General features: G+C 34.1%; 1 protein-coding gene across 1 annotated transcript in view; it reads left to right on the plus strand.

The window, feature by feature from the left end:
• ADGRB3 (adhesion G protein-coupled receptor B3) overlaps positions 1-22217 on the plus strand; it is a 425805-nt gene that overhangs the window by 222277 nt on the left and 181311 nt on the right. The window contains exon 12 of the mRNA XM_065730890.1: positions 2843-2951. Coding sequence (XP_065586962.1) covers positions 2843-2951 — 109 coding nt within the window. The remainder of the gene's footprint in view (positions 1-2842; positions 2952-22217) is intronic.

The following is a 22217-nucleotide window of genomic DNA, read 5'->3' on the forward strand; positions in this document are numbered from 1 at the left end:
CTTTAGCTGAACACAGGAGCAGTAGTGAAGCCATAGCTGACTGGTGACAAAGCTGGGGAATTCATTAAATCATAGACTTTTGAGCTACAGTACTTAGGGATGTCACATCACTTGGGTAGTTAAACAAGCAGTTTCAAATGAGCTCTTGAAGCAAACAGCTCTTCATAATGACTATAAAGAGTCGACTGCACAACTAAATAAACCTATATACTTCCAAAATTTTTTTTTCTACATTATTGGAGGAAAAAACACCCACTTTCCTATTAAAAAAGTAAAAATAAAAGTAAGAATAAAAATAAAAATAAGAATAAAAGTAAAATAAAAAGATTTCCTATCATATTTGGGACAAAACACTGAAAAGTTATGGTTAAATAGAGCTAGATTTTAAAGTAGAAGCAACATTGTTTGAAATTTTACATTCTATTCCAAGACTCATTTAGTCAAAATCATGGTATCAAACGTGCACGTTCTAATGTGCTGCGAGGGAAATCTGTATCAAACATCATTTACTCATTAAAAATTGTCGTTTTTATTTATTTATTTATTTTAATGCAACGTTGCAAACAAAGTGGTAGTCTAACCAACTTTTTTTTTTGCATGATTTCCTTGAACTCCACAATTTCTGTTAGCCTGATCTTTTTCAGTGTTTTCTGGATTTTGCTAGAAAGAAAATCTTAATAATCTTATTCCTTGTCAGTATATTGCTGACTTGCTACAAAGTGTACAGCCTCAATGCCTCAACACGTCATTTTTTTCTAGATTTGTCAGCAGTTGATACTGCTAATTACAGGTTACATAGCAAGCAGATAAGCAGTACTCACTTTAATACTTGGCTTTTATTAAGTGCTGCACACAGGAAACCACTTCACATCCACAGTAAATTTACACTTCCGTTTCAATACTCAGGAGCTTTTCTGCATATTATTCATCACCATCTGTTAGCATCCTATTGATTAGTCAGTACTTCAGATATATCAAAACGAAGAGTACCTCTTTTACACTGTTCAACAGTTTCTGCTGAAGTTATTACTATTAAAAGTCTTGTAAAAGAACTAGGAATACTATATCTTTTTAATAAAATTCTGTCTTAATTTATTATCTGGTACTGTGTGTGCTGTGAATGTGACAGATGCAAAAAAAAGAAAAGAAGAGTTTGTTAGACTAACTCACTAGCTCATCGTTTGGAATACTGCTTCACTTGAAGCAGCATTTACAGTGTTGGGATCATAAATGCCATGACACGTTTTTTCACAAAAACAATAGTGCTGCCCTACCTTTTGTAAAAGATCCATGTAGAAAACAGTACATGTGAAACAACTCAGTATCCTGAACCACACAGCTACAGATCTAGACAGGTAAAGCAAGATGAAGATGGAGTACACCATGCAGGAATTTATAGTCAGGATAGGCTTTTTTTTTTTTTTTAATCTGTCCTCCTAGTAATAGAAAGAGTAGGTTGAATGTCACTCATAAACTGAAATTTGGACATCTCACTGATAGAAAGAAAAAAGCACTGTGAACAGGTCATCCATTCTTTTTCTATTGCAAAAAACTACATTACTAAAAATTATCCTGATCATAAGAAAAATCATAACCACCAAAAATGAATTTTACGCATGTGATACGAGCTGTATTTTTTGTTTGTTAATAACTGTTTTTATATATAGAAACTGTTTTGATTATTTGCTATTGTTGAATATAGGCTTTTTTTAATTATTTTGCTATTGTGGTAGCTTATAGCTTTGAAAAGAAATAATATTTTTGCGAAATGTTCTTGTCATTACCATTTTGAAAGTAATATTGATAAACTAACAATGCAAACACAACTTATTTTAGTTTACTGCATCCAGTTTTGGGCTTCCCAGTTCAAGGCATGAGCATAATGGAATGAGGTCAACATAGAGCCATGAAGGTGTTTAGGATACTAGATTATATACCATGGAGGCTGAAAGAGCTGGCATTTTGCTCGGAAAAAAAAAATGCTTGGTGGGAATCCTATCAGTTTTATAGATTTATTGTGAAGGGAGTAAAAAAGCCTGAGACAATCTCTTCTCAGTGATAAGACACCAGTCACCTGCCAAAGAGCAACCAACACAAATTACAATTTATCAAATTTCATTTAAAATATAAGAAAGACCCTTTCCCTATATGAATGACTGCAATTGAATGTTGCACAGACAGGCTCAGAGTCTGCACCCTTGGATATATAAAGTGCAACTTGTCATTGTCCAGGCAACCTGCTGGAACTGATCCTTCTCTGAGTAGATAGTTGAACTAGATGATCTCCAGAGTCCCTTTCCAACTTCAGATAATCTATGATTCAGCTATTCCACATCAGCAAAACATTTGCATTACTGGTAACAAATTATATTACTTACATACTGAGTAGAGCATGCAAGGGTTATCATGGTGCAGAGGACAGCGTAAGATTCATCTGTTCATATTGCTATTTTTGAAGATATTAAAGATATCTTCCAGGAGAAGGAAAAAACAAATACATCTCAGCTATTCTAGGATATGAAATGCCTTAACCAATAGTGAGAGTAATGTTCAATAATGCACTGTTTGTTTGTTGTATAAGTGCATTGTTTGTTTGTTGTATAATGACTTACAGAAAATATTGAATAGATTGTATAGCCCTATGGGAAATAGTGTCTGTTCACTTTAGGATCTAATGGCAAAACTGGTTGCTTGCTCTACAATCACACAAAATGTTAGGTATTAAAAAATGGCAAGAGAATTAGTCTGCTAAATCTCATATTCCATTGGATTGAATTAAGATTTTATTTGCTGTAGAGATTTTGATACTACAGTTACAGAATATCTGACCTTCCTTTGTTAGATTTATCCAGGCTCGGTGGAGTTAATGCAGGTGATTGAAGATTTTATACACATTGTTGGAATGGGAATGATGGACTTTCAGAATTCATACCTAATGACTGGAAATGTAGGTAAGAAATAGGAATTTCTTCTATGATATTTATGACATATTGAAAATCAGAAATTGCAAGTATGTACTTTAGAGTTGCTGTTTCTATTACAATACAGACTGGGCTCTTCCTCCTCCTTGTGATTATCTCTGTTGCTTGGTTATATGTTCTGGTTTAATTCAGTTGGTACACTATACACGTCGTTTGTCTTTATAATTCTACCTCAAAATCGGAGAACATTTTTAGATGAAATAAAATTCAAAAAATTATCATAAAAAAGCTATGAACCATAGCTTTATGCTGCAGCCTTCCCAGAATAAACAGTGACTCAAATGGTACTTAGAAATTCCTGCTAATTAAGACAATAATGAAATACTTAATGGCTTGAGACACATTAATTTTGTTGACATTATCTTTAATATTATACTCTCCCATGTCTTTGCACATGTTTGGATGTGAAAATAATCAGCATAGACAGAGAAGCAATAATTAAAGATAAAAACAAAGTGTATTATTTCTCAAAATAATTAAGCTTTTAGTTTCTTATGCCAGTTTTTCTTTGTGTGTTAGATTTAGAATTTTGTTTCCAGCACTGTGGAGTTGCCAGGCAACATAATTAGATAATAGCAAACATCAAATACGAAGATTCTTAGCAAATGAATTCCACTCAATAGTTGCCATAAATGCTCCTGAGATATCTCAGTATTCTGTTAAAAATGAACAAAAATGAGATTGAATAGCTTTTTTTTCTAAGTATTTCTCATCTGCTTAGTCTTTTCATCATTGAATTAACCTTCTACATCTGCAATGTTCTAATACCAAGAAAAAGTTAGGTGATCAGTTAGTCATATAGAATCACGGAATTGTAGAGTTATAGTATCATAGAATGTCTTGAGTTGGAAGGGACCAATGGTGTCACATACAAACTTGCTGAGAGTGCACGCAATCCCATTGTCTATTTCATTGATAAAGATGTTAAAGCATACTTGTCCCAAGAGTAGTCACTTGTTACTGGGTTCCACCTGGATATAGAGCCATTGACTACAACTCCCTGGCTACAATCCTCCGACTAGTTCATTATCCACCCTTCAAACCCCCATCTCTCCAAGTCAGAGGTTGTGGTATGGGGCTATGCCAATGGCCTTGCACAAGTCCAGATGGATAACATCAGTTGCCCTTCCCTTGTCCACTGAAGCCATTACTTTATCACAGATAACCATGAGATTAGTGAAGCCATGATAACTGTCATCACTTCCTCATCTCAGATACACCTTACTTTGTGTTCCCAGAGAATCTGTTCTGTAATTTTCACAGGCATGAAGGTGAGGCTCACTGGTCTGCAGTTGCCTGGGTCTTCCTTTCTCCTTTTCTTAAAAATGGGAATGAATTTTCCCTTTTTCAGTAGCTGGGGACCTGACAGACATGACTTTTCAAATATGATGGAGAGCAGCTTGGCAACTACATTAGTCAGCTATTTCAAGACCTTGGCATGCATGTCATCCAGCTCCATAGACTTAATACACATTCAGTTCCATGAGGTTTTCTAATTGTTCGTTTGCCATGATTGTCTGATAGAGAAACTCCTGGTCACATTCATGGATTAATATGTCAGTGAGTTCTTCAGCAAATTGGAAGGAATATTCAGAAAATAAGGCCATTGAAATGAAGGAAGGAAACAGTTGGAATTCCCTTATTGAAAATCTCACTTTCTGTACAAAAATAATAAATATTTATGATTTTTGTCCAGTTTATATTTGGACTGACAGAACTGTAAACACCAGCCTCATTTTGTAGAGATGTCAAAGAACTCACTAAAAAAACAACTCTGCCAATCTCAAAATGCTTAAAACTTTTCAAGAGGAAATGTGGGAAGCTTTTGCTTTTACCAAGTGATTTATTATTGCTGTTGTTTACTGTTTGCACTGTGGTACTACTTAAAGATTCTTCCAGTGTCAGTCCCTCATTATGCTAGACTCAGCACATATTTATAAAGAAAAGACAGTATCTGTCTTAAAACACTTGTTTCATGGCATTTTATGATAAAATAGGACAAGTTTATTTAAAGAGCACTGTCCCTGCTACTTGATATGTTCTATTGCATTCTGATCTGTTTGTCCTCTGACAAATATTTAAAAATACACATTGAAAGTGTTTAAGAATATGCATTCAAATAATCTATATCTCTATATATTTGCGGTTTCACATGTGGATCAGCAACAACTTTCCATTTGAATTAGAAGTGATGCTGAGCACTGGCTAGTCTATATAGCTGCTTAATCTTCACAGTTTTTCTTTTGATTATTTTCGCTCTTCCCACATATCAGATATTTTTAGTCATTCAGGAGTATGTTTGCTCTTAGCTCTTAGCTACATAATTCTTCATCGTCCTTTGATGGAAGATAAAGAAAAGTGAAATGGATTTATAGGCTTATTCTGACTGCCTAGTACTTCTTAAAGTGTATTTATCTCCTCCTCCACATTACTCCTTGCTCAGTCCATTGAAAAAGGACAGGGTAACTGATGTGCAATTCATTGACCAAATGCTTGAGATGGGAACTGAAGGTTATCAGTAGGGGATGTACCTGGAATGGTTGAGCTTTTCTGTAGTTATTCTCAGGAGGTCCACATGACTGTTTGACTGACTGTAGCACAAACCTAGGGAATGTTTGTTGATCTCAGCTGAGACAAGTGACATATATGGTTGCTGTTGTTTTCTCTTAGCCTTAATTTTGCTGTGCCAAAAAGGGTTTAAAAATGTGTGAATTCTCGTTTGTAATTTGTAATAACAAACTTGTCATTTAAATAAGCAAATATATTCAGTGCAGTCCTGTTCTAATGTATATTTGTCTTCAATCAGAACTATCCAACAATTATTCTGTGGTTATTCACCATATTTACCAAAATAATCTTCAGCATCTTCAGATAACTTACATATCATTTACCAGATTTTCATTATAGTACTACCTTACAGTTCATATATATGAGAAAAAGGTTCAGTACTAAACATTAACTGTTGTTTCTTGTCAGAAAAAAAAAAAAACAACCAAAACCAAACATCCAGTTCTGTAGCAATTTTCACAGAGTTGTAGACTTTTGTTTTTTTTATACTGATAACATTTTACGTGTTCATTTCTAATTGAATGTCACTTTAATGGTCCATGTGTAATTTGAGCATCTGATTGTGTTTGACAGATATGCTAATTTCCTGACATCATTTAGATGGAGTGTTTTTCTTTCTTTCAAGACACATAAACTGGTGGCTTAAAAATTTATCCACAACAGCCGTATTTTAATGACTGTTCATTGCACATAGTCTGTGTCACAAGGGAAGTGGTGACTTACCTTAACTATGAGAAGCGCTCTGAAAACAATGCCTCCTATTGTATTATGTTGGCCCACAACATTGGAAGCTGATGGTGGTGTCATGGCAGTAGAAGCTTAACCTTCTTGCCAATGTTCTGTTAAATTGTATTGCTGTGTGACAGATGGCAGCAGAGGGGAAGTCTGACAAAATGGTGTTGGATAGGAAAGTGTGCATGAAGCAAAGTTGTATCATTGAATTCCTTCATGTGGGAAAAAATTGCACTCACTGACATTCATCAGTTCTTGCTGAACATTTATGCAGACAAAAAGTGGATGTGAGTGCAGTGAGGTAGTGGATTGTGAAATACTGTGAAACAGTGGGTCACTTCCACTGGTACAGATTTTTATAAGACTGGCATGCAGGCTCTCTCTCATTGTTGGTGAAAATGCATAGCTAATGGTGGTGACTATGTTGAAAAATGGAATTCTGTATCTGAGAATTGGCTTTTTGCAGCTGTTGTAGTTTCCATGGAAGTAAATAGGAGACATTACTTTTGGAGTGACCTCTGTAAATGTCAGGCAACACTGAGTCACATTACTGTGCATCAGGAAGCAGCTAAGAGGGCTGTAGGGACAGCTACCATATTCCTGTTAAACTTTTCAACGTGATGGTTCTTAACTTCAATTTTTCATTGCTTCCTAAGTAAACCTTGGAGACTGATTCCAATCCAGATGATGCAGTAACTCCACTTTGGGTTGATTTAGGCATCACAGCCAAGTAGAATGCATGTCAATAAAGCTAGGACCATTTTGTTAGCTCTTTTCTCAGGGATACAGAAAATGCTAAGAAAAGCCTAGCAAACTTAAAAGCAACAACTTGCATTGGTTGTGCATGGACTGTACAGATGGTATTTATGGTGTTCTCTCAGTTCTATATTATGTTCCTTTAAGAAATACTTAAGTGAAATAAAATCCTTTGATAGGAGGATGCTGTTCTGTTATGTCTCTTCTTCCTCCTTAGAACCATCTGAGCAGGCACAGAAAAAAGAAGCGTGAAAAATAGGAGCTTTTGCTACCATTCAGGTTCTCTGAATCAGCTGGAAGCACAGTCACCTGAAAAGATACAATATTCAGTGGGAAAAAAAAAATTAAAATGTATTACTGTCCCATTTTAACCAATTGCTTTCAGTTTTCTCAGTTTTAAATGGTATGTTTCTGATTTCAGTTTGAAGAATAAATCCTGGCTTATAATAGACTCTTTTTGAAGAGCTAAATTCCTAAGCAGATCTGCCTTAGGGCTTTAGCTAATTTTGAGACCCACTGAAGTTCTGAAGTGCTAAAAGGTGACTAAAATGGTGTTGAAAGCTGTTCATTTTTAAATTAAAAAAAAAAAATAGGAAAAAAAAACCCAACCATGCTAGACTGCAAGATTGGAGTCCCACAAGCAAAAGTGTCTTTACTGGTGCAGAGGGAATGGAGGATTTGGAAGTATGGAACAGTATTAGGAGACATGTATTTCTATGACAGATGAGAGTTCTTTTGAAAAGGAAGTTTTTCCTCTTGTCAACTGAATTTCTTTGAGAGTAGCAGCTAAAAAGTGGTTAAAAGAGTCTCTCTTGACAAAAATAAATAAATAATGAAGTTTACAGATCTTCAAAGATGTTAGTGAAAACAGTTTATAGTCTTGAAGTGAATGTAGGTTGTCATGGATGCTACTTGGAACTGACAGAAAATAAACAGCATTTTCAGTGTGAGAAAGGCTACCTTTGTTGATGTTAATTTTATGAATACTGATTTTGATTAATCAGTTCTGTTCTAAAATATGCAGATATCACAAAGTTATTTAGTCTTGTCAAAGATGGGAAAACTTAAGGTCTCTGGAGAATATCTGCTGATAGATTAAATTCAGTGTTGACAGAGCATCTAAGGAACAGTATTTCAAACCACACATGATGTAGGAATCTAAACACTCAGTAAAATCCCATGTTCATTCTTAATCAGAGATCAGAGGAAAAAAAACCAGCTTGTTTTCATTTTCAGTAGCCATCAGCCCCTTTTAGCTGAAACTCATTGGGACTCATGTACTTGAAGAATCAGAGTTTTTAAAGCCACTTTAAACTATAGTTGGAACAGTCTGCTGCTCAGGAGAGAAATTCATACCATTCCAGATGGGTACCTAATGTAAGGGCATGAGATGCCTTCTATACACTCTTCCCACTGGCTAGAGAAAAACTTGTGACTAGCTTAGGTCTGAATGATTCAGTAAAGAAAAAGGAGTGCTATTTTGTGAGTAAATAAAACCTGTGAATACACAGAGGTTCAGAGAGGCACGATTTAAAAGAATAGATTTTTGAGAACAGATTGTTAAAAAGAACACATGTAGTGAATGAAAAGAAAGGCTAGACTGACATCTCTGTTTAATCTTGCTCACAGAAAAAAAAATAGAAAAGCAGAGACTTTAAATAATTATCACATTTAATTCTGAATGATAATGAGATATAATTCTTAAGAGGAATAGCATAAAAACAAGTCAATATTTCAGTGGAGAATGCAGCTAGTTATATGCTATAAAAAAAAAATCCTTGCTTTCATGTAAAAATCAGTCTGTGACACTGGTACTCTAATTAGTAGTCTGATACAGTATAGTAATTAACTTATCAGAATTTTTTATTTATGATTTCATGTTGAGTTGCTTATATATGCTTTATAAATATTTGTATAGGATAAAGTCTGATTTGTGCCTTTATAGAGAGTCTCAGATACCATAAGGAGGAAAATTATTTTAATTATTATTTTTATGCATAGTCTTCTGTTTGCATAGTTTCTTGTTCAACCCTTGATTAATCATTTCATATTCATATCTGTGAAATTTATCCCTAATTGTTTCATAATTTTGCAGGCTTATGCAATGTATCTTAACATTTTCCAGTTATAGAGATATGTAGAAACGCAAGGAGCTTGCAGAACATGTACCTCCTCTAGCTGTTACTTGCTAGTAATGGTACACCTGCCAAGCTCTGAGAATCCTAGAAAAAATGGGTAAGCTCTATTTCTGTCTGTTACTGTGGGTTCATTCACCCTTTCCTTAAGGTGAAGCTTTTAGGTCTTGTAAGCTGCAGAACTTGTTCTTACTCTCTTGTATACTCCATATTATACGGTTCATTTACTTATTATAATTTACTTTACTTAACATAATGGAATCTGCTTAGTCTCCTAATCTTATTTGTAATTCGTGTTAGTGATGTATATCTTCAAAGCAGCACTTAAGATCCTTAGATTTATATACCATAAATATTGTACTGGCTTAGGATATGCCACATCTGAATTGCTCTTAACACATGAAGCTCTTCTCCAGTGTGTTAAATAAAAAAGAAGAAGGCAAGAACATTTCTATTAATTTGAACAGTGTAGTAAATAAAATGTTTAATTGTTTTTCAGTCAGGAAACACCTATTTTAATAATTTATGCATACACTTACTTTGTAATGAAATTACTGTTTGTTCTGGGCTTTGCAGTACTAAAGCACAGTATTGTGAATTTTAAAGTAGATAATTCCAGTTGATAAAATTTCCGCTGATAAAATTTCAATATTTGTTCCCAGTTGAAAGAAAACTGGACCTATCAGACAAATAACAATGAAAATTCCAAAGTATCTATGTATCTCTCATCACATAAAATATTGGGACATCAATGGAAAAAGATGGTGATTATTTATTTTTCCATAACAATTTAACAATTTAAGAAGAGCAGAATCAGCATTCATATGAAACTTTATTCAGGCATATTTCAAAATCAAAGTGGAGAGGATCATTGTCAGCATCAGAGAGTGAAAGAGTGCCCTGGAGATTAGTGGAAGTAAATACATTTTTCTGAAGCAAAAGAAGGTATGCAACTCCTCAGGCTGCTGTATATAAAAGAATGGGGCTAATGTGTATTCAGAAACAAATCAAATAAATCCTCAAAAGCCATTAAAAATAGCAAAGCAATTGTAACTTTCTGTAGAAAAGTTATTCTTCCATTTCTAAAATGTGAATTAGATTGTGAAGGATTTTTGAAGAAGTCTGCCCATTCAAGTTAAAAATCTACTAATTTTCAGGTTAAAAAAGAAGTGTTCAGAAGTTATGCTTCACTTATCATTAAAATCTAGTCTCACTGTGGGTAAGAGGTCAGACTATCAGAAGATAAACCTTTTGTCATATTGATACCTTCTATGCTGTTTTCTAGATCTGGATTTTGCCATCACAGGAGTGGGACAACTAAATCAGAACAGTATAGTACACATAATATCAGCAGTTATTTCTGATCTCTGTCCTCCTTCTATCCATTATTCTACAATACACCATATTTCTCGGAAGCAAAAGTTAAGAAACATTAAATCTTTTAAAGAACTACTCAATGGACTGCACATTTATTATTGTTAAGAAAGTGAATAGGAAACATTTTTTGTATTGTATCATAGCTTATGTGTAAAAACATCTAAAATCATTAACATATATATTTTTTTCCAATAACAAATTTTTACAAGCAAAAAAAGTTGGTCTTGTATCATTTGCAATGAAATACTTTTCTGATAGTGATAAAACACAAAATCCCCTTAATTCTTGGAGCATTTCAATTCTCGTCAGATTTTTGCCTTGCTTTTGAATAATTAGAAAAATACACACCAATGTAAGCAATACTTACATTGAGTAAGAGTGTAATACTTGTAATATTTGTATTAAGTAATACACTGTAGAGCGAATGGAAACTAAAAAATGAGACATCCAGGCTTGAATCGGATAATTTTGAGTGCCTGGAGCAGAATTATCTTCAGCACATTTGTGTAAATAACTTTTTACACCATATGAGTATATGTATTTTAGATTAAGGTATTATTCCTAATTTGCTACCCCCTGCACGCTTTTCTGAATCATTCCATTTATAGGCCCCTTTTTACTTGGACACTTAAAAACTGCTGTTTTCTAGATGAATCAGTTGTTTTATGACAAACCTGTTTTTACAAGTGCACTTCAGTGTTTCCTGAGAAATGAAATATCTAAGTTTATTTAAAAAGAAGGGAAAGAACTTCCATCAAATGCGAGACAACCTACTGTGTTGAAAAACTACATGATTTCCTCTGTCATTACTGTAGGTTATAACACCAAATAATACAAATCTACTGCTTCCAAACTGCATAGCTTAAAGTAACTTTTAAATTTTTTAAGCATTTATCAGTTTTCATTTCAGTTTCACGAGGGTGTTAGTGGATTTTTAATGTCTGAAGTATTTTTATGCTCAATAATTATTTCAACGGTGAAATTATAAGTAATTGTTGAGATCAAACTTCAAAGACATGCATAAGTATACAGATATAATTCTGATTAATTATATTTCTGATCGTGTTTTTGTTTGTTTGTTTGTTTGTTTGTTTTCTATTATGAATAGTTGGGACTTATGTATATGAGCCTACAACTATTTCTGCTAATCCATTAAAATCAAATTGGATAACAGAGCTAGCAGTCAAATCAGTACTCAAGGTAGAGACAGAAAATCTTTTGTTAGGTATACTTAGAAAGTTTAAGATGTAAACTAGAGTTTTGGTCTGCTGTATGAATATTTCTTTTTTCCACATTGTAAAACTTTGGCAGGAACTCTGTTAAATATATATATATTTTTCTCATAACACGTTCAAATGCATTTGCCATGGAAGGCTGACTTTGACTTACTCAAAGTACATAGGACAGTTCTGTGATTCTATACTTGAATGGTTCTGAATAAGGAGCACAAATACTTAGACTGCACTGCAGTGATGCCAAATAGTTTGGTTTTGTTGTTGTTTGGTTTTCTTTGTTTGCTCTAACCAACCCTCCACGTATATGGAGGCATGTAATTGGCCATAGGCAGCATTCCTTTGCCCATTTTTTAAGGTATAGTTTGGAAGTGTTCTTATAAGAAGATATTTTTTCTTTTGATATGAATGTAAGTTCATTAGTGATTTTTATTTTTTGGGGGGGAAGGGTGAGGAGGATATATTTCTTAACACTGTAAGTTTTTGCACTTTTAGTATTATGTTAGTTAACTGCAGTGTTAATTATACAACTTTTTTTTTAAATACATTGTTATTAAAATCTTATGGCTCCATTCCATTATTCAACAAGTAAGTTTCCTGGAAGGAGTAAAGTTCAAAAGTATCTAAGGGAAAATAGTGTACTAACGTACTAACTTGTCCAGAAAATCTTTCAAATGCTGTCTCTGGTCCTTTTGTAGAGCATCATGTTAGATTATGAGCTCATCTCAAAGGTATGAGATCAAGAAATACTTTGGACTGTATCTATATGTGTATAAATGACACTCATTGGTGAAACATACTTCCACCCTGTATTTGCACCAAAATCTTGACTCCAATATAGTAGTGGAATGAGAAAAGACCAGCTTGCCAAAGGGTAAGAAAGTGTGGGACAGTCATCATGATGATTGGATTTTCAGGAATTAACAATCATATAAGCTGCTGCATCTGCACATACAAGGCTTTTCTGCCTCTGAGGGAAACATTTTTCAGAAATACAGCATATTTATCCCCTCTTTTTTAATATTTACCTCAAGAGGGTACAATATGTTCATAAAGATTAAAGGGAATGTCTCATTTTGCCTTTAAGTTATCTTATACTGTCATTGCAGAAGCATACAATGAATGATTTTAATGCTTATTTAGCTTTGAAAATTACATCACTGTCTAGGCAATGTAAAATAATGGTCTCTATTCACAGTCAACAATGCACAAAGAAAAGTTAATTTCTGCAAAATGATTGTCATTTAACTTTGCCAGATGGATCTTATACCTGTTTCTTGGATGAATAGTTCCGCTACTGGAAAAGATGACTTGTGATTTTATGCTGCATTATCTATTTAACATTCCTGGTTGTGTTTAGAAATCATTTACAGAAACAAAAATTATAGATATCAAAAACTCTTGTAATCTAAAAATGACTGTGCATAAGAATCCTACTGTAAGTAGGAATTAATACATGGCACTAGTTCATATGCTCAGGAGAGGTATACAACACCAGAGCTAAGAAGAGCTTCAAGTGTTTATGTTTATGCTGTTTTTCATTTTCTTTGATGAAAATGTTTGTTTTTGTTCTTTGTAAAGACTTGAAGCATGCTTTTATGAATTTTCTGCTAAAGCTTTGAGAATAAGGCATCAAGTAAACATTCAGCAATTTGGTCATTATTTCTTAAAAGTTCTTTGTAAGAGTATTTTATAGTCTTCATTTAAAAAAAAGTTTAAGTTGTTTAACAGTGTATTTGTTAATGAGCTTTTTTAATATATGGTTTCAAAGCATCTATGTCTACTCATACAAATTTTTTCATGGACTTTTTTCCCTATTGATATATTTTCTATTGATACTGCCAGCTGCTGGATCCAGAATTTTAACTGTTGCCAAGCATTCTCTGTACTCACATTAACCTGTTCCATCAACATTCATGACAATGTTGAAAGTCTCTCTGTAATTTGGCATGAAATAGAAATGTTCAACCTGCATTTTATTTTATTATTTTATTTTATTTTATTTTATTTTATTTTATTTTATTTATTTATTTTTAAAGATTCCAATCTTTTTCATGTGTTTCAACAGAACAAAGCCAAACCTTCCATTAAAGTAGTTTAAATAAAGTTATGTTACCTCCTAGATCTGGTGGGCAATTACTGCAGGATGGCTGACAGGATAAGAGATGCTCAATTGCCAAACCACCATTTTGTGTCTTACATGACCAGTGTGCTTGAGACTCTAAGTAATAAGAACTACTAAAGTAGATTTAGTGTTCCTATAGACCTTCTAATCTTTTATATTGAAAAAGTTTCACATAGTAGTAGTATTTTTTTTGTGTGTGTGTGGATTTTTTTTCATTTTGATCAAGTTTAGTCTAAGTCACAATCTACTATACTGAGGACTGGAATAAAGGAGAAAATTATCCTGATTTTGGAGAATAGAGTTTTTTAAAAGAATATAAGAAAAACAAGGTCAAATTCCTCTTCCAGTGAGACATGTTTGTTCCCAGTTTAATGAAGTGAGACCAAGCTGATTTTTATCTGTGGGAAAAAGAATAAAAAAATGAAAGAAGTTATAACATAAAAATTTCACAAACAGAAACTGGATATATCAGGTCATCATTAAAAAGCCCAAGGAATTAGTTATTAAAAAAACTTGAAGTTTTGTTTAAGGGCTTCCATCCCCCTCTTCTGTCTTGTAGACATTTCCATTCTTTTGAAGAAAGCAAGTATTGTGTTGAACTAGTTATTTCACTTAAACATTTTTACTTCATTATTTTCTTATGCTAAATTCTCATCACTTCCTGTTTTATTATTTTTGTGAATGTTGGTGTATGGTCTGGAAAAAAAGAGTCCTTCTGTGTTCAACTAATTTCTTGCTCCAAGCAGTTCAATGACTGTGTTGTCTTAACACATGCACAGACAGTTTCATCTGCTGAATGATGACATAAAGCACATTTGGGAAATGCATCATTACTATTCAAATGTCCCTTTGCAATAAATAATACACCTGTAGAACTCTAATGTCTGAATTATTAAGATTCATACAGTAGCCACAGTTCATAGGTCCAGATTACATTCCCTGTATCTTCACTTCTGCAAAAAGTTATTGCTTTGAAATACTATCGAATAAGTGATTATTCTTACACTGACCAGTAAACTTTGTCCCTGTTTGGTTCAATTCAGAGACTTTTTATGAATGTTTACCACCAGAGTGCAGTTAGTTTGTTTTCCAATAAAGCACTATTTAGATGTTTTGGGATTAGGGACAGAAAACCCATTTAGTACATTGAAAATACTCTATTTTGGCAATAGCACTGTAAAAACTATATAGAACTGAGAGGAAAAATAACTAAAGGAAGGGCAATTTTATTTTCAGCATTCTGTAAAATACTGGTGACTGGGCAATAATACTGTAATCATGCTATGGTGGAAAAAAGGGCAAAATAAAACACTTTCTGACTGTACATTTCTCCAGTGAATGATTTGTATTAGGAAAGCCACTTTGAATGTGGATTAAAATTCTTAAATAGTCAATTACTGTTAGAAGACAACGTGGTTTTTTTTCATGGCCACATCCTAGATTAGAATGTGGAGATAGATACTCCAGCAGAAATGCTATGTCATTGCCTGAACCAGTGATCGAGCACCCGATGGGAATGAAGGGCCATCCCAGGGGAGCTCAGGTGCATGCAATGTACCTGAGTGACTGGAAAGGATATAGCCAGGATCCATCCCTTTTCCCAGACCTCATTAAGGGTTGGCAGTGGAGGTGTATCTTTTGCTGGGAATTCCTGCATGTCTGAGGTCTTTCAGAGGTAAGCAGCTGTTTTCCTTCATTTCACCATCTGTGTGTGGTGCATTTGCTGTAGCCAAAGAGTTTTCTACTCCATTATTATCGTGTTGCTTTCCACTCCATTACAGCATTATGGATACTGACAGCAATCCCAAATATGGCATGGCAGTAACTGCAAAACTGGGCTCAGAAGTTTATTGTTTGCTGCTGAAACATCCCTGCAAGGCTAAAAGTATAGAGTGCTTTGGAAAGAAAATAATGGTAGATTTCAGTAAAGTAATAGCTTCTTTGGTGTGTTTGCTCAGCCATCCTTTGTAGTAGAGTTTTCAAGTACAGGCGATTAATTCCTGCTGTTGGGTAGTCCAGTAGAGACAGTTCAAAAAAAGTATAACAATTTTATCCCTGCACTGTATTTACACACTTCATGCTAATGATAATGCATTTCAAGTGGATTCACTGTGATATCTTCTCAGATATTATGAGCAAACAGTCTGGAGTAAACTCTTCCTTTCAGCTTTGTGTCATGGATGTAATTGTGTTTTCTGAAGTAGGGTATGTTGTAGAGCGGGATGTTATCATTCTACAGTTATCCAGGAAATAAGGCATGTTTAGGCAAAGCTGTATAGTTTCAGCTTGAGGGACTCCTATTCTGAAGATGTATTTCATAAACACACTGGCACAACAAAATAAAGGAGCAACAGTGGCAATGGAAAACAATTTGTTTTAGAATAACTATCAGAAAATAGGTTGCCAATAGGATTTAGTGCTAAAGAGATAGTGGAGTTATATCAGGTGTATATGTTAGTCATGGAAATGTTGCAGAGCTAAGTATCCATCATTAGGGATTTCAATACCACAGAGGCTTATTGATGACTCCATTTGACAGCATCTGTTGTGTCTCAGGTAAACCAGAAAAAATGTTTTTCTATTTATCATAGAAAGAATCTGTAGAGACTGATATGGTAATTCTTATTACATGTAAAATCAAAGCTGATGGTACCATAAGGCCAACTGAAAAGTCATTCTGAAACAAAACAGATTTTTTTAAGAACTAGAATCTTTTGTAGGGAAAATATTATGTTGTATCTTGCATTAGGTATTTTGACCAGATTTTGTTATTAACTTAAGTACTGAGCTTGCATTTGACATACTCAGTCACAGGTGATGCTTGACCCAGTATTCATAAAATGTCATTAAAGCTTACTACACAATATCTATATAATGTCAGATAAATTATAAAACCATTAGAAGGCAATTCAGACAATGCTATCTTTCTCAAGTGCACCAAAAATTTACAGGATATATAAGGCATTGTAATTCTGACAAAGAAAACAGTGATGCTGTATCATTTAATTCAATTTTCTGGTTCACTATTGGTTAGCAGTTGGTTTTCATTCTTCAGTTAGATGTTTGGATTGTTTTTATTCCTCCTTCCTCAAATAAGATAAGTATGGTAAGCCTTTTCTTTCAAGAGAAAAGAAACAGGATTCTAGAGATGACCAGAGATAAATCATGAACTGAGCACAACCTCCACGTGCTGTAGTGACATTATAGCAGCTTTTAATAACCAGGTTCTGTCATTCTTTATAGGCCCAATTTTCTAGTTATAAGTTTTTTAAAGCATCTCCTCATTGCACAGTTGTTTTATTGAAATGACCATCATAACTCTGAGATATTTCTCCTGAGTTATTAAAGTTAATTTAGAATTCAACAGTGTGAACGAGTAAATCAACCTGGTCTAATTAGAATTACTTACTACTTATATTGAATAGTGTCTATATGTCCCACAGAGGTACTGATTTTTCATTGTGCTGTGCATGATGTAAAAAAGCTAAATAAAGCATGTGTGCATTGTCCCAATGATTACATTTCATAGTGCCCTAGGACTGCTTTTTACAATCCCTTAAGCAATTCTTAATCTGCTTTATCTTCTCCATAGAGAATATTCAAGATGAACTAGACTTGCCTCCACAAAGTAAAAACCTAGTTATAAATTCCTGTGAGGAGGGCTACATTCATGGCTCTAACATTAAACTGAGATATGGAAGACATGTCTTTCTTCACTGGGTCTATTTCAGGTTAAATAAAAGCCTAAGCCTTTCTTTAAGCCTTTGTTGAAGGCACTTACTGGGTAGGTGTTGTAGCACCTGTTTTTCAGTTGCTCAGGGATAAGCAAGAAGGTGTTGATCTATGAGGCAAGACAGAAGATAGCAGGGATGCCTCACTGGCACAGGCTACATGGATGCATGCAGATCTTCTGAATTTGAGTGCTCAAAATATTAGACTGTAAAGGACAGTACTTGTAAGTATACAGAAATTGTACTGTAAAGGACAGTGTTAGACTGGCAGTTTTCACTCAGACTTTAACAGGTTTAAAAATGAAAGCAACTGAAGATGCATATGAGGAAGGAATCATTCCTACTAGTAATCACAGGTATGGGCTTGAGCTTTGTAAGTATCTGTCAACAGTACACAGACTGTTTTGGCCCAGTTCTGTGATGAATGGGGTGAGGAGGCCCATGCCCTGGGGAAGGGGAAGAGGGAAAGGACAGGGAGACGGGCCTAAAACAAAACAGTGGCAACGAAGAGGAAAACTAATTTAGTAAATAAGATATCAGAATGGAAGATAATACAATATAATTGGAATTGAGGCTAATATCTCAAATAGAATGAGAGTGTCCGAAACTGAAGACCTTACTCTGACACTGAAGGTGAGCTGGCTAGGGGGCTCACACTGCTGAGTCAAGCCACAAGGTAAAAGAAGCAGTGTCTTGTGATGTGTAAACAGTTTTATCTTTCCCTCTGAGTGGAAAATGGAAAAATGCGAAGCAATGCAAAGTTTTCTGGGGTACATAGTTCTCTTCTGAGGCAGGTATACCCGGAACTATTGATGATCCATGGGACTAGAGCATTAACTCTTCAACTCCCAATGCACTACATGATGTTATGATGTAGAATACCAATAACAAAAAATCATAAAATAATGACAGTATCTCACCTACTACTCTAATTTCTTAATATGAATGGATCTAAAGTGTTTTAAGAAAAAGTATTGGTGTTCGGATTGGAACACTTCTGAGAAAGCATATGGGGAGCTTTGCACGTGCCCAGTGAATTTTCTGTTCAGATATGTTTTGACAAATCCAAGCTGTCATCAGTATCTTCTTACTGAAATTTGGAGTCATTATCCCATTATCCCAATTCCATTTGAGTCTTATCCTAGGTGATTCAATCTGGGTATTTACTGTTCAAGTTCTCCAAGACCTAATTGATCCTTTATCATTTTACACCTTAGCATATTCACATCTTGAAGCTATGCTACATATTTTATATTTTTTCTAGTCTTCTGTTGCTTTCAAGTCTGTCTCACAATGAATATGGTACAGTTGTTGGGATATATCATCTATTGTAACTTTAATCAGAGAGGCACCTTTATTATCCTCATTATTTGTATTTATTACTAGATTTGTTACATTATTTTTAAGATAATAATATGTTGTGTGGGCAATCTTTTCAAGTAAATGTGCTTTTTTTTGGGGGGGAGGATTGTTACTAATATTCCTGATAAAGCACCTCCTTTCTTGGCCATTTCTTTTTACAATCTGAAGAAATATATAGTGCATTTTGTTTCTGGAGAACATAACAAGATTTGGGTATTCAGTAGATATGTGGCCATGTGACAGATCAGATTTGAAGATGTTCTTCAGTTAACCTCACGCTCCTTAGTACAGAGAAAAGAATTGCAACACTATAAAAAGGGTTATTATGTGCCTCTCTTTTCTTGCCAAGCTGTAGTATATATATTAAACTGAGAATGGTGACAGAAGTTACCAGTTAAAGAGGAAATTAGGGTCTGGATCCAAGCAACACAAAGTTACGTAATATTGGAGCTAATGCTGTAGGACAAGAGCCATCTGCAAACATTCTTTATATACTCTTTTGCTGGATGTGGCTTTTAAGGTTTTACCTTTTTAGGATTCAACAGCCACTTCCATGAAATTAATTCTCTGATACTCTATGTCAGAAGAATGTACAATTCTCTCAATTTCAATATGTTTATATTTATATCTCATTTTATTTTATTTTATATGATTTCATTTTATATGATTAAAAAACATCTGTTGAAGCTAAATAAACTCTATGTCCAGTCTGTTACAAAAAGCTGTGATTAAACACAAGTATTAACGCATGTGCTTTTGTTCAGTTTCTTTTTATTTGACTTTTATACATCAAATTGAACTCCCTGCACAATAAATCGCATCATATTACCTTTCAACATCCTATGTAAGTTAGTTCACATTTTTCTATATCTCTGAATGAATTAGGATTTGGTTGTCCTTTCCCTAGATGTTAGACAGTGGCCATCTTTCTTTTGCTTCATTTTGCTGTTTCTGGAAGCAATCATTCTACCACTGTTCTTCATATCTCCAAACAATGTAATACTGTGAAAGTATTTTTGTGGATTACTTGCTAATCATCTTCATATCTACTGTCCCTATCCCGACTGATCCCTTGTCTTTTGTAGTGTCATCTCCACATATACTAAGCGGGCTTAGTGTATGTCTAATAATCAGTAAACACAATAGGTAAACATTTTTATGATCTCCCTTTTTTCAACTGTTCTTCAGTCTCTGATGACAGCTTCATTATTCTTCCCACCTTCTGAGCCCACTTACTTTAGCATTGTCTTCAATCTCATTCTCTTTTCCCTTGTCATCTGCTAGAATCACAGGACTTACTTTTTTTTTCTTGCAACTTTGTGTGTAAACCAAGAATTTTTCAATCACTCTCCCTGCACAATTGATGTAAAATAATGCTTCAGCTGGCCTAGTCCACTTGCCATCACTCTGTTACTAACCTTTATGTCTGTAACATTAAAACTCATCAGCTTACCTGTCAATTCTATCTCCTACATTAACCTCTGTCTTCTGCCTGGCTTTATGCTGAGTCTTTCTTTACAATGCAAAGTGACTTCTGATATGCAGGAGTTGCTAAGGGAGACTTAAGTCTTAGTAGCATGAGTACAGTGTAATACTAAGAAATGAAAAATGGTAAAGAACTTTTGGATACGCAGACTACCTTGGATGTGATTCTGAGTCTCTGGCTGTTCATGTCTTCATCTTCCTCAGTATATCACTCCTCAAAGACAAAATTGACTTTCAGTTAATGAAATACAGCCTTCTACGATGTTTAAAACATTTTTCTGAATAACTGAGTATTTCAGGAAGCATTCATTTTCCCATAAGGACACAATTTTTTCCCACTGCTCAAAAATAAATTTAAATTTTCCCTAGTCTTATTCAAATTTTCAAATCTAAATGTGCTTTTGTTCTCTTTGTGTAACATGTTGGTCAGCTACGAATAGCCACATTCATCTTAGAGCAAGTATTAACAGTGAATAGTAAAATGATTGTACTGTTAAAACACCAATTTTTGTTTTCCTTGTGGAGATAGGAGGAAGCTGCATTTGGAATATGGCTGAATTCTATGATAATATGATGATTTTCATATGTGAACACTTTCTATGGAGCTGAACTTAGATCTTTCAGAATCATCTGTGTTTTTGTTCTTAGTGTCTAAAGAATGACCTAATAATCTTATGTGGATCTTTCAAGGTAGTCTTTGCAGGATGTGGAGCAAGGGTTTTGGTAAATCAGTTTCGATTATTGTTTTGTGTGCTATGTACAATCTCTGTACAGAACTACACAAAAAAGCCAAAGTGTCCAAAATATTATGGTGGTATCCTCTGTGAAAATAAAAACACTTTTCTTCTGTTCACAGTAAGAAAACAGCTCAATGAAACTTAATGAAACATTAAATATATTGTCATAGGAGTTATAAGTCAAATACTTAAGTTTCATGTTTATCACTTTAACTAATAACAAATATTTTGGTCTTTTTGGTTCTGAGTAGTGCTTAGGCACCGTAATGAATGTACCTATTAAAAATAAGTAGACAGAGTCCAGAGAGGTACCATCTTGAATCCTCACCATTTATCCAGTTCTAAAGTCGTTTTCTGTTGCACAGAGTGAATTCTACCGAATAACATTGATTTTTCTAATTCAGTAAAGAGAACTGCCGACTGAAATGTGAATGAAATATTGAGGCTTTACTAGCTAATTAGATACCCAGATAGGTAAAGATACAGAGAAAGTGTGCGAATATTATTTATATATATTGTCCAATATAGGCTTTATTTAATTTTGAATGCTCAACAACTGTGAATTTAATTCTATTTATGTGTAAAATAATTTTCTTATTATATTTGAGGAACCATGGAAAAAAATCTATTTTTACAGTGTTAATATATTCTGTATATCCATTGGTTGTGTGTGAGAACATGCAATCCGTTTTATGCCTCAGTAAGATGGAAACACCTGAACTCTTCTCCCTTCACACAGCATCTGAAATTTCAGAAGACTAAGTATCCCTTGAGAGCAGGGAATGTATTTGCCAATTTCAGCCCAACAGGGGCTGTACCTAGTGTTTTAAAGCTCTGATGATAGTTTTTATAATGGAAAGCCTGAAATAGTTTCAAGTACCGCCTCACTGATGGTATTCCATAATGCATAACCAGCCTAATTTGAAACTGAGTCAGTTATCAGGAAATACATTTGTTAACATCTTAATTTTTCTCCTTTCTTAGATATGAATTATG

Source organism: Cyrtonyx montezumae, unplaced genomic scaffold (genome assembly GCF_038088225.1).
Source record: "Cyrtonyx montezumae isolate F1298 unplaced genomic scaffold, pur_monq_1.0 scaffold_13, whole genome shotgun sequence".
NCBI classification, from domain to species: domain Eukaryota; kingdom Metazoa; phylum Chordata; class Aves; order Galliformes; family Odontophoridae; genus Cyrtonyx; species Cyrtonyx montezumae.